General features: G+C 44.2%; 1 protein-coding gene across 1 annotated transcript in view; it reads left to right on the top strand.

Moving 5' to 3' along the window:
• Positions 1 to 13,795, top strand: part of PLCB1 (phospholipase C beta 1) — a 1,235,601-nt gene that overhangs the window by 787,067 nt on the left and 434,739 nt on the right. The window contains exon 12 of the mRNA XM_073672250.1: positions 10,541 to 10,623. Coding sequence (XP_073528351.1) covers positions 10,541 to 10,623 — 83 coding nt within the window. The remainder of the gene's footprint in view (positions 1 to 10,540; positions 10,624 to 13,795) is intronic.

Here is a 13,795-nt window from a genome sequence, read left to right as displayed (position 1 = left end):
CCACCCCCCTCCCACTCCAGCCAGGAACAGGCTCGGTTGTACCTGCACATTTCTAAGTGGGAGTACCGTCAGCCTGCTCCTCTGGAATGGGCTGTATGTAGTGCATGCAGTCTATCTGAGCTCAGTTCCACACTCCTTCCTTACCCGGGAGTGGAATATCACACCTCTGGGTTGAGGTGTAATACCCCTGTAGCAGCCGAATCCTCAGGGTGCTACATAGACATCTCCATAGCTCAGGTCCTAATTGTCCACAGTAACTCCACTGAGAAGGTATTGACATTCCCTAACACAAGTGTCTACACAACCAATGACTTTTAATTAGGAACGGATAATGCAAGAATGCATTGGTGAGAAATAGCTAATCAACATTCAACACATCTTAATAGTGTGCAAAGACGAATGATAAAATGAATATATTGATAATGCTGATGTGTGTCTTGCATTCACACTTGGATTTAGGGATGAGTAGTTTGTAGAGCAAACAGGTAGTTAAACATGTCTCATCAGAGAAAACTCCTATCAAACTACTGCCCTAGGATATCAACTAATCGTCCCTGATCCCGGCACCTTCTAAAACAGCTGATTTCTGTAGTATTACATGGCAGATTTCATATGAATGGCCATCCTTGTAATCCAAGAACATTGCAAGTCTGCCAGAAAAATAGCTGCTCATACAGAATGGCTATTTGTTCTAGCTCATAGTGGGGGATCCAAAGCAGGAACCCTTTCCTATGATGTACGTAAGTCCTAATTGGATAGGGTTTTTTGTAAGAAGGTATAACATAAAAGTCGAGAATCCCCAGTGCTATGCAGCATTTGTGCAAGAAGACTGCCATCTACTATCTAAGCAGGACCCTGCGGAACCGACTGGAAGAGGGAGAATTTCATGAAGGAAGAGTTTGGAGCGAGCATCGGGTCAGGTGACCTTGATGACGCAGTTCCCCGATCTAAAAAACCAGCAGGGAAAAATGGGAGCAGATGTGATGCCAAGTCAAGGAACAAACAGGACATGTGTCAAGAGAGATGCTGAGGCTCGGGTCACAGGCAGTGACAGAAAGCCTGAGGCAGCGAGTTGTGGAGCCCGAAAACCAGATTTGTGCCGGTCAAGACCTTAAGTCCCGACTACGTCAGTCAAGAGCTGAGGTCCAGCCCTCATCCCATAGGGTACGAGATACATCCGCCATCGGTCAAGCACCGAAGATCCATGAGGAGACTCCACTCAGGGGTGAACGCCTGCGGTGGTGAACAGGAGTTTCCAGCACTGACATACAGTACAGTGGTTGGTCTGGGCTAGTTCAACAGACAGGACGGGGGCAGGTTGAAGCAAAAGTGGCCCAGCAAGCCTTGTTAGACTTTGTCAGGAGGACTTGCGGCCTAGCGGGAAGACCCCCGCTAGGGCCTGCAATAGAAGAAGAGATAGTACGGTGACTTTTATGGTACCGGGATTATCACCCCTGTCAGAATTTATAAGAACATATAACAAGAGACTGTTATAATAGTTAGAGGGAACCTGAGGATTCATTGTGTATCTGATATTGTACATTTCATGCTGTAATTACCTTGTTTTGCATTATTTACCATTGCTATAGTTACCTTAATTTCACCCCACATTAGGGAAATAAATAGTTTCATTGGCTACTTCTGCTTGGTGTTTGTCTGTGGGTTGCATCCGGTTGCCTGTTTACATTTTTTATCAAGGGTTGTCTGCTTTTTTTCTGAGACAATGCCATGGTTATGGTTGGGCTGCACCTGATACTGTATATTGTATCTCAACAGATTCACTTTACTAGAGATAAGCTGTAAAACTAAACATGTGACCTGTCTTTCACAGACTGGAGGCAAGCAGAGGGGCCGGGGAATCGCAGACTGGAGGCAGGCAGAGGGGCTAGGGAATCACAGATTGGAGGCTGCGGAGGGGCCAGGGAATCATAGACCGGAGGCAAGCGGAGGGGCCAGGGAATCACAGACTGGAGGCAGGCGGAGGGGCCGGGGAATCATAGACCGGAGGCAGGTAGAGGGGCCAGGGAATCACAGACCAGAGGCAGGCAAAGGGGCCGGGGAATCACAGACTGGAGGCAAGTGGATGGGCCGGGGAATCACAGACCAGAGGCAGGCTGAGGGGCATGGAAATCACAGACCGGAGGCAGGCGGAGGGGCCAGGGAATCATAGACCGGAGGCAGGCCGAGGGGACGGGGAATCACAGATCAGAGGCAGGCGGAGGGGCTGGGAAATCACAGACCAGGAGGAGAAGACCCAGTGTACAGTCCGGTCCTTGTGCAAGACATCTAATTAGTAGAAAATTTCAAATGGTGATTAAAGAAAAACTACAAATCGAATTTCTTCACCAAAGGTATCAATGTAATCAGTATTACAGCACCATTACAGCCATGGCTTTACTTTACATTACAAAATCGTACTGGCAGGTTCTTTTTATGGTGGACCCCCCCTTTTAAAGATTACTTTTTTCCAGCAATGTGCAAAGCGCAGTGTACACATACCCTAAGTTTACATTACACGAAATGTCCTCTACCTGGCATCATCCAGTATACCAAATCAGATATTCTCAAATCTTAAAAAACAAAACACTTTTCTACTTGTTCAATGTTAGCAGCTGTAAATAAAATGGCGTTTTGCTGAAAAGGTGTGAAGCAGATCATTTTCATTTCAGTAGAAAAGTAATAGAGCGAATATTGCCACAAACCACGTAGAAAATATTAATAGCTAATATAAAATAAGATAATTATATACTTCTTCATTTTAAGTTTAAACATAATTCGAGCTTTCAGAGACAGAAAAAGAGTCAATAAATTTGTCTTGCTCTGCTCCATTTCAGCTATTTCTTACAGATGTCGTGCCGTCCCTGGCAATAGATCGCTGAGTGCACTAATGTTTCAACATAGTGTTATTTTATTCAGCAGCACTTTTGTCACCCTAGTTTTAATGGTGGTCTACATCTTCATTTTTGGGGGAGTCACCTTGCCATAAGTAACCTATCAGTAATTTCCCTGAATTTCTAATAACTTCGTGAAAACACATTTGTAATATCTCATTATTAGTGATGAGCGAGCATACTCGCAAGTACTCAGTACTTGCCCGAGCATCTCAGTACTCGAGATGCTCGGAGCTCACCGAGTACTTGGAAGATGCTCGGGTGGATGCTCGGGTCCCCTCCCTGCATGTTTGCTGCTCTTTAGAGCGCCAATCAACATGCTGGGATTGCCTGCCACTCACGGTAATGTCGTAGCCATATTGGTTGTGGTATTACAGTGATTGGCTGCCCGCACAGCGTCATCAGGTCTATGTCATACCTGGCGCCGCTGTGCTCGTCACAGTCACTCCGGATCAGACAGTGTAGGGAGAGCTGCTGCTGAGCTAGGGAGAGATTTACTTGTTTCTAGTTAGTGTAGGGAGAAAAACCGTACATTACACATATCCATCTTAACAAACAGTCCTTCTGAGGACTAATCCATCTGCAGAGATATCAGGCAGGCAGTGTATATAGCAGATTGCATATAGCACAAGAGGCTCCATTCCAATTCTGCCTTCTGCTGCTGTTAGATATTTCTAGACAAAGGCCCAGGTCTCAGGGGCCAGGAATACTTTTTTTTGGATCTTAATCCTCATTATTTGCTTAAAAATGAATCCAGAGAACACCGTTTTTCTGTGCCATTTGCTTGTTGGCACTGCAGAATACAGTAAGGTCCTTTCCATATTATAGCGCTAAAAATCCAGCTATTTAAAACTGTTTTAAACTACGTTTTCAGAAAATGCTACCATTTTTGGCCTCCATTCAAATTTCTTTTCACTGTGTCAGCGAAGTTTTTGACACCGGTTTGCTGTTCAAAATAGTTACCTAAAGGCCAGGTATTTAAAACTGTGGTTTCTCCGTCACACGGATCACATATAAGTTCACTCCAAATTCGGTCATTTGTAGTGAGCATGGAAGATACTGTCCTCCATTTAAAATGGGCAAGGCACGTGGCAAGGGACGGGGAACTGGACGTGATGGTGATGGAGCATGCAGAGGCCGAGGACAAGGCCGTGGGCAAGCTGAAATTGTGCCACAACAAACACCCACATCTTCTCGCCTGATCTTCCTGTCCCAATTCCTAGGGGACTGCAGCACACCACTATAGAACCCAGAGCAGTGTCAAAAGGTTGTTGGTTGGATAGTGGATAATGCTTCCAGTCACTTAGCCACCACCACCACCACCACCTTGTCTTCCACACGGTCAAGTCTCAGTAGCTGTGAGTCTGGACCACATATTCTTCACCCTGATCCTCCTTCCTCCCACCATGCCGAGTGCCCAGAGACAACTGATCCCACACTTGGACACTCTGAAGAGCTGTTCACTTTTCCATTTATAGATTTGGGCCTCTCTCCCTGTCCACTTGAAGCGGGGCAAGAGGAGATCGCACGTAGCGATGTCCAAATATTTGAGCAGCCACAGTCACACGAAGGTAACGGTGGGAAAGTGTCACAAGAGGTGGACGATGATGAGACACAATTGCCAGAAAATCAGGAGGAGGACCAGGGTGCGGAAGTGGAAGACGAGGTAGGGGATGATATAGTAACTGACACAACCTGGCAGGAGGACATGCAGAGCGAGGACAGCAGCACACAGGGGGAGAGAGGCAGAGCACCCCAACAGGCAGGAAGAAGCAGTGTGGTGGCCGCAGACAGAAGGCAAGCAACCGTTCCCCGTAACACCAACACGAAGGAAGTTTCCAGTACAACTGTTAGGTCTAACCGAGTCAGGTTGTTTTTTAAAGACTCTGCCGATAACCCCAAAAAGGCCATTTGCACCACCTGCCAGGCCAGCATCAGCAGGTGTGGCAAAACGACCAGCCTGACCACCACCAGCATGATCAGGCATATGGCAGCAAAGCACCCGACTTTGTGGGCTGAACCCCAAGGTCCAGGAACAGTGTCTGCGGGTGGCACCATTACTTCCGCTTTTTGTGCATGCAAGCCAATCCCCTGTCCATGTTGCATGCGAAGATGTCTCCTGCCCTGCACCTGTCGTTGCACACTCTTAGGTAGCAGCATCAGGAAGCACATCCACGTCCTTGTCCCAGTGCAGCGTTCAGTTGTTCATACCCCAGTTCTTAGAACGCAAGCGCAAATACGCAGCCAATGCCACACAGGCCACACTACTAAATTCTCACATTTCATGACTGATTGCACTCGAAATGTTGCCTTTTAGGCTCGTGGAGACGGAAGCATTCCGCAACCTGATGGCGACGTCCATCTTTCGTTACTCGGTCCCCAGTCGCCACTATTTCTCCCAGTGTGCCGTCCCCACATTACACAAGCATGTGTCCCAAAACATTAGCCGTGCCCTCAACAATGCAGTTACCAGGAAAGTCCACCTAACCACGGACACGTGGACAAGTGCTTGTGAGCAGGGACGGTACATCTCGCTAACGGCACACTGGGTTAACATAGTGGAAGCCGGGACCCAGTCGGACCTTGTAACGGAACATGTCCCCCGACGCCAAGGATTGCGGGCCCTTGGTCAATCAGGGTTGCCCCCACAGTCTACAGCTCCTGCACCTCATCCTCCTCAGCCTCATCCTCCTCTTCCGCCTCCATCTCCGAAATGACCACATCAGTCACAAGCTGGAAGCACTGCAGCACTGCCTCGGCCAAGCGGCAACAGGCTGTGCTGAAGCTAATATGCTTAGGTGACAAACCGCACAATTCTGAAGAGTTGTGGACAGCTCTGAAACAGCAGGCAGATTTGTGGCTCACACCGCTGAACCTACAGCCAGGAATGGTCGTGCGTGACAATGGCCGGAACCTGGTGGCGGCTCTGAGGCGAGGCGAGCTCACACACGTACCATGCGCTTAACCTCGTGGTTTCTCAAATCCTACCCGGAGCTGCCGGATCTGCTTGTTAAAGTACGCCGCCTGTGTGCTCATTTTAGAAAGTCACCTACAGTACAGCTTCTGCCGCTCTTGCTGTGTTTCAGCAGCGTTTGCAGCTTCCGGGTCACAGACTGGTGTGTGATGTCCCTACGCGTTGGAACTCTACACTGCAGATGTTGGGAAGGATTTGTGAGCAGAAGAGGGCAGTTGTTGAGTACCAGCATCAACAAGGCCATCGGCATTCAGTTCAGACTCCACACATAAGACCTCAAGAGTGGACATGGATGTCAGACATATGTACCATCCTCCAAAACTTTGAGGACTCCACCATCCCGCTTCTCTGTCTTCTGAAATGCTCTCTGCTCAAAATCAAAGAGGATGCATTGCAGACGGAGCATGATGAGATGGAGTAAGGAACCATACAGGGTGATTACACACAGCCCAGCCTCATCTCATCCCAATGTGGATTGGGGGACAATGAGGAAGAGGAGGAGGAGGAAGAATAGGATCTAGTTTCATACGCTATAGACGGTACTACCTGCACAGCTGTCATACCGTCTGTTCAGCGTGGATGGCCAGAGGACAGAGAGGAGGAGGAGGAGAGCATGGTCAGTCATCCTCTTGGTGAGGACACGGAAGTCTTGCCTGTTAGTAGTCTGGCACGCATGGCTGAGTTTATGTTACGCTGCCTTTCCCATGACCCTCGCGTTCTCAAAATTTTGGGTGACAGTCATTATAACTGAAAAGCGCATCCGCCTGTCGACTGAAAATGTGACAGGCTGACTCTTATAAAAATGAACAAGGGCTGGATTGGGCTAGACTTCTCAACACCACCGAATGATAGCAGCGTAACATAAACTCAAATCTAGTGTCTTTGCTTGGGAGGTGTATTCCCATGCACCTTTTCACACCCAGACATGGGTATACGCTTCCTGATTTTGTCTATTTGCTCTTGTCCTCCTCTTTCTCCTCATCCTCCACCACCATATCACCAGGGTGACTGTGGTCCGTGATGCAACACCCACATAATTTTTTTAAAGGGTGTTTATGATGCCCGTAAAAAAGTTTTTTATACAGTATGTTCATGTATACCCCCCAGGGGTAAATGTTTGTCAGCCCATACACTTAGTGCATGGGCATTACAAGTATAGGAGGCCCGCTCCTTTCGAATGGGAACATTTTTTTTTATGAGGCCCTCCTCCATGTCTCTTCCAAGGGGCATTGGAGTGCCTCCCAATTTTTGGCAGCCCTTGCATTCACTGCATAGGCAAATACAATGGGAGACCCGCTTCCTAACAATGGGAACATTTTTTTATAAGGCCCTCCTCCACGTCTCTTCCAAGGGGCATTGGAGTGCCTCCCAATTTTTGGCAGCCTTTGAATTCACTGCATAGGCAAACACAATGGGGGAACCACTTCCTAATAATGGGAACATTGTTTTCAGGAGGCCCTCTGACCTCCATGTCTCTTCCAAGGGTCATTGGAGTGCCTCCAAATTTTTGGCAACCCTTGCATTTACTGCATAGGCAAACACAATGGGAGACCCACTTCCTAACAATGGGAACATTTTTTTATAAGGCCCTCCTCCACGTCTCTTCCAAGGGGCATTGGAGTGCCTCCCAATTTTTGGCAGCCTTTGAATTCACTGCATAGGCAAACACAATGGGGGAACCACTTCCTAATAATGGGAACATTGTTTTCAGGAGGCCCTCTGACCTCCATGTCTCTTCCAAGGGTCATTGGAGTGCCTCCAAATTTTTGGCAACCCTTGCATTTACTGCATAGGCAAACACAATGGGAGACCCACTTCCTAACAATGGGAACATTTTTTTATAAGGCCCTCCTCCACGTCTCTTCCAAGGGTCATTGGAGTGCCTCCAAATTTTTGGCAACCCTCGCATTCACTGCATAGGCAAACACAACGGGAGACCCACTTCCTAATAATGGAAACATTGTTTTCAGGAGGCCTTCTGACCTCCACGTCTCTTCCAAGGGGCATTGGAGTGCCTCTAAATTTTTGGCAACCCTTGTATTCACTGCATAGGCAAACACAATGGGAGACTTACTTCCTAATAATGGGAACATTGTTTTCAGGAGGCCCTCCTCTAAGTCTCTTCGAAGGGGTATTGGGGTGCATCCAAATTTTCAAAGTGGTATTGGGGTGCGTCGAAATTTTGGGCAGCCCTGCTACTCACTGCATACGCAATAACAGGATATGAGACCCACTCTTTAGTAATGGGAACAATAAAACATAGCCGGCTGATGGCTCTCTAAGAATAATGAGGGCCAACTGCTGGCCCTTTAAGAATAATAAAGGCCACCTGATGGCCCTATAAAAATAGGCTTTGTGACTTTCAGAGTCCCTCCTTCATAAATGAAACACGATGTGTCGGATGATATCTCACATACCACATGGCCAGATAAGGTTGTAAAATGTTAAAATGACATTTCCTGGTGAATGCATTAGTCACGGTTGAAAGCAATGCTAAAGTGAGAAAACGAATCAAAAATGCTACGTGTGAACATAGCCCAAGGTGAGGAGGAGCATTTTTGTTTTTGGTTATTTATTTTGCTTTATATACAAGTCATTACCCTGGAAAGGATGTTCCTGAACATATTTCCCAGGAAAATCCATTTTGGTTTTGTTTTGGTATGTTTTATTGTGAGTCCATAAAAGTGGCGTAATACCTCTGACAACGTTGTTGACAGAAGTGACCTGGCTGTCAGAAGTGCTTCCAGGGGTCTTCCTCATGCTGTCCCCATGAAATCTGAGCACTGTTCCCAATGATTTGGGCAATTTTTAGGCCCTCTGCAGACCACCGGGGGGTCCGCCTGAAAAATCCTCATGTTTTCCATAGACTTACATTGGGCTCGTTGCTCGGGTCGAGCACCCGAGTATTCCAATGTGCTCGACCCGAGCATCGAGCACCCGAGCATTTTAGTGCTCGCCCATCACTACTCATTATCATGGCATCTATCAAGACGTGGGAAGGCATCAAGTGAATGGTCATTTCTTAAAGCTGATACATTTAAAACAGTAGAATTAGCAAATTTAAGGATCAGAGCAACTCTGACAATGACCGAATTCTGAGTTATAGCATCAAAGAATTGTCAGGTCCTATTTTGTGTTTCCGGCACGCATTGTTTAGAATCTACCAAAAATAGTTTTAAAGACGGGCAACTGGTGAACCAGCTATGGAGCCATGAATGTTGAAGGGTCAATTGATGCATGTTCAATCTACAGAGCCCCAATTATCCAACTAAAGTAAAAGATCTGCTGCCAGTGTCTTAGTGCCAGATATTATGAAATGCTTTCAGAGGTCTTAGTGGCACAAAGGGGAAATTTTGGGCAGCACGGTGGCTCAGTGGTTAGCACTGTTCTTTTGCAGCACTGGTGCCCTTGGTTCAGATCCCACCAAGGACAACATCTGCAAGGAGTTTGTATGTTCTCCTCGTGTTTAGGTGGGATTCCTCCAAGCTCTCCGGTTTTACCCACACTCCAAAGATATACTAATAGAGAATGTAGATTAAGAATTAAGAGCCCCAAAGACAACACCTATAAAGCGCTGTGGAATATAATGGTGCTATATAAGGAAACGTAATTATAAAGAAATAATAAATATCTTACACAATATTAGGCCAAGTTGACATATTTTTGTGTATGCAAATGTGGTTTTTATCAGCGTGCTGGATCTGATTTTCATTTGCTTTTGGTCTGTGTCAGTTTCTTATATGCAAAAAAGCTGATGAAGCTTTCCTTGGAAAAATAAAGTAAAAACAAGTTTAAGCCCCCTTCACACGTCCGTAAAATACCAGTAACGGAAAAACCTGTACTGGTGTCATCAATGTTTTGGATCAATGTGCCATCAGTGTGCTATCCGTGTGTCATCCGTTTTTTTTCCAGTATGGCTTAAGAAAAATCAATTCTAAAGTTTCTCCTATACTTTGCAATGCTAAACACGTACGTCACATGGATGTCGTCTAAACGTGCTTCCATTGCCTACAACGTCACCAGACTTGTCTCCCATCACACTTGGCAATCACAAAGGGGGCTGCCATGAGCGGATCTTGATGATTTATGTGCCCAACTGTACTCAGCAGAACATCCATCAGACAACCATTAGTAACGTCATTCATAGCAGCCATGTTGTGTAAGGGCAGGGATTTCGGTGCTCAGAACTCATACTCAATGCTGAATAAATCCAGATGTTTTGAAAATTTTGTTTCCATTTTTCCATCATTTGCATATCATTAACATGGCTATGCATCCCTCAATTTCCATAATCCCATTACTTTTTCTTCTTGGTGTTGCAATTTCAATATTGAAGTATATATAAAAAAAAATAGTGAATATACAGTGTATAAGCAAGTATGTGTGTCTACTGGATTTATCTATTAATCCCAAATAGTCAGTGACAACCACATACTGTGAAGTTTCCTTCTGAATGATAAAAAAGCGATTTTATTTGAATCAACTAGAAGGATAGGACGCCTTTGGCTTAGTCCTTAAAAGTCATTGACCGTGCTACTTCTTATGTTTATCTACAGTGCATGTACCTGGATTTCATTTAATTTCTACTTCTGCCATTTGTAGCACAGACAGAATGGTCTGAATTAACATTTCATGCTTGAGGGCGAAATCTTTTAAACATGTCTTTTCATTTTAGGAAGTTATAGAAGCTATTGCTGAATGTGCGTTTAAGACGTCACCGTATCCAATTCTTCTGTCCTTTGAAAATCATGTGGACTCGTAAGTAGTACAGTTACTTTTACCTAGAGCTACTTTACCTATATGGCAAACCAGGACTATTTTTGAAAGAATGTGATAGTTTCTGTGCTACATACCCATTGTAGTACTGTGTACATTGCCTGTCATATAGTAAAGGTTTGTTCACATGTAACGTTTTTGATACTTTTCTTTTCATGCAGAAAAAATGCAACATTTACAGTAACAGCAAAATGAATGAGATTTCTAAAATCTCGTTTACACGGTAGTTGCATTTTTTTTGTCAATGATTAATTTTTTTAAAAACTCAGCGTGTCAGTTCTTTCATAGATTTTACTGCTATTTTTTTCCGATTTTAAATAAAAATGATTTAGCACCAAAAACATATAAAAAACCCCATCAAAAATACATAAAAAAAATGCATTAAAATGCAGATGTAATTTCCGCTATGGTTTTCTGGCTATAGCCTGCACAAAAAAGTAGCATCAAAAAAGCTATGTGGGAATATTTATTATTTATTACTGATGTAGCTCGTATGGCATTGGCATCTAAAGGAGACTGTTGAAGATGTTGGATACTTCAAGGAAGACGCAGTTATAAGGTAATTAATTAAAAATGACAGTGCTGCGCTGTGCTCCTGAATGAGGGGAGTGTAGGTTGGTCTTGGGGGTCTACTGGTTGTGACAATCCTGAAATGCTATGATACCGCGAGGTGAATTACTCCTCCTTGACCTCGCAATATAATAATGCTTCAGGACTGCTTTGTATCACTTGATTGACCCTCCAGCAAAGTTGGAACTTGTGCAGAAAGGGACTTGGATACTGGTGGCACATGTGTTGTAATGGCAGCCTTCATGCTTAGCACAACTCTATATATGTTTCTTGTTTTCCATATATACCAATTCCAGCTATGTTACTGAAGTAGGAAAGGATCTTTCCGTGCGTGTGCACTAATCCAAAGTGTTGGACAACCTTAATTAAGGCACTATAAAATGCTAAGGCCTCATTCACACCACCGATTTCTCCACGTACGAGAAAAATGGACCAATTATTCTGATCAGACTCTGATCTAATTTTCCATACATGGAGAAATTGAAAGAAAAATAGTTTCTCCACCTGCTCCATTCTGACAGTTCGTGAAAATCAGACCACATACGAATGTTATCTAAGTCCAGTCCAATTTTTTTCACCGACCCATTGACTTGTATTGCCAATTCTTATCCGACCCTTGGAATAAACTTAGATATGCCTCCGCAATCTTCCACCGACCTCTCGTTCCGTGAATAATCACAGACATGTGAATGGCCCCATAGACTATCACAAGTATGAGTGCTATCAGTGAAAAGCACAGATAGTACTCGTACGTGAAAATCGGACATGTGAATGAGACCTAAGTTGTAATAAATTATGACGTAAAGCTCTCCATACTCATGAGACTGCTGTCAGTCAAATGACCCTCGGCAGATTCTTTGGCTTGGGAGCTATATCGGCCATCTTTCCCATATACAGAAATGCTGCTGTGTTCTCTATGAAATAGCCGCTGCCAGAAATGTCTGGCAGCAGCTGATCTTCTGGAGAATAAATGGATTGGCTGTCTGAAATCTGGGGCTCCCATACACATTAGAGCGTCAGCCGAAACCATTGATATCGAAGAGTTCAACCACCGTTAGTCTAATAAGCATGTGCATGAATAATCATTATTCTTTATTTATTTACCATAAAATTCGATTTTTTATTGGATCCATATTTTCATGTACATTATAGTAGACATGTACATCTGATCTGATTATAACTATAGTCTCTGTATATTTACTATATTTTTCTGATATTGTATAGGGCCATTGCTAAAAAATACAAACACAGTTCTGAGCGACTGGACGCAACAACTCACTAGGTTGTTGTCACTGTATGAAGTGCTTAGTTGAGCGTTGTGAAATTTCAGCTCCCGGTGGCTTTTCTCAGTTCTCTTTACGCAGTATAGTAGTGGCAGTACACTCAAAGGAAAGCGGAGGGTAAAGACTCCAACACCCAGGACACAGATTAGGTTTACTGCCTCTAGCCCTAAATGAGAATATCCTGGCTAGAGAAAATTAGATTAACAGCTCTGAGGGTGGCATAAAAAGTATGAGGTTCACAGAATGTCTATTGTGGGAAAACCACTTTAAATGAAACGTATCTTAACGACATCTCCTGATAAGTGCAGCTGACAGGTCCAAAGACGCCACAATGATTTGAAGATGCCACAATAATTTGGTGGTCACAAGAAATCTCCAACACACTTCTAACAGGACAACATGTGCAAGGAGTTTGTATGTTCTCCCCATGTTTGTGTGGGTTTCCTCCGGGTTCTCCGGTTTCCTCCACATTCCAAAGACATACTGATAGGGAATATGGATTGTGAGCCCCAATGGGGACAGTGATGATAATGTCTGTAAAGCGCTGTGGAATTAATGGCGCTTTATAAGTGAGTAAAATAAATAAAGAAATAAACACTATTCCATCTTGTTATTCCAGCTTGTTAATCCAGATGGCTCTACAACTTTCAAATTAGGAACCACTACCAGCTATCAATTAGACTCCAAGCCATCCAATGCTAATATTGGTCCAAATTTACATTTTTTTAACTACAGTTGAAGGGTGGTTGGAGTCTATTAAAATGTGAATGGGCTTTTCTAGTCTCATTTTTTCACAGGAATCTGAGACTTGTTGGAGGCAAGCATATAGACTTGACTGATGTCATCTTGTGACATGTCAGAAGATACTTTATAGGAGTTGTCTATGATCAGAAAAATCAAAGTTTTTTAGTAGAACCAGTGTCAATAATGTCCTATGTGAGGAAATGACTAACCCAAATGATATTTCATAGAATTTCATCCCATTTCCAAATATGATGCTATTTTAATATTCATATTTTGTTAACAGGAATCTGTCACCAGTATTTTGCTACTCCATCTGAAAGTAGCTAGATGTAGGAGCAGAGACCCTGATTCCAGTGATGTGTCACTTACTGGGATGCTTCGGCAGTTTTGATAAAATCACAATTTTATCTGTAGCAGACCTACCAGCTCTCAGAATGCTGAACTTTGTATAACTCAACCCAGACCACTGATTGTTAGCTTTCTGTGTATACTGTGCATAGGCAGAAAGTTGCCAATCAGTGGTGGAGGTTATTATTATTTCTTATTATAGCGCCATT

Source organism: Phyllobates terribilis, unplaced genomic scaffold, assembly GCF_046119375.1.
Source record: "Phyllobates terribilis strain yellow unplaced genomic scaffold, ASM4611937v1 Scaffold_3__8_contigs__length_932513732, whole genome shotgun sequence".
Lineage (NCBI taxonomy): Eukaryota > Metazoa > Chordata > Amphibia > Anura > Dendrobatidae > Phyllobates > Phyllobates terribilis.
Note: the sequence above shows the minus strand (reverse complement) of the source record. Positions and strands in the feature narration are given on the sequence as shown.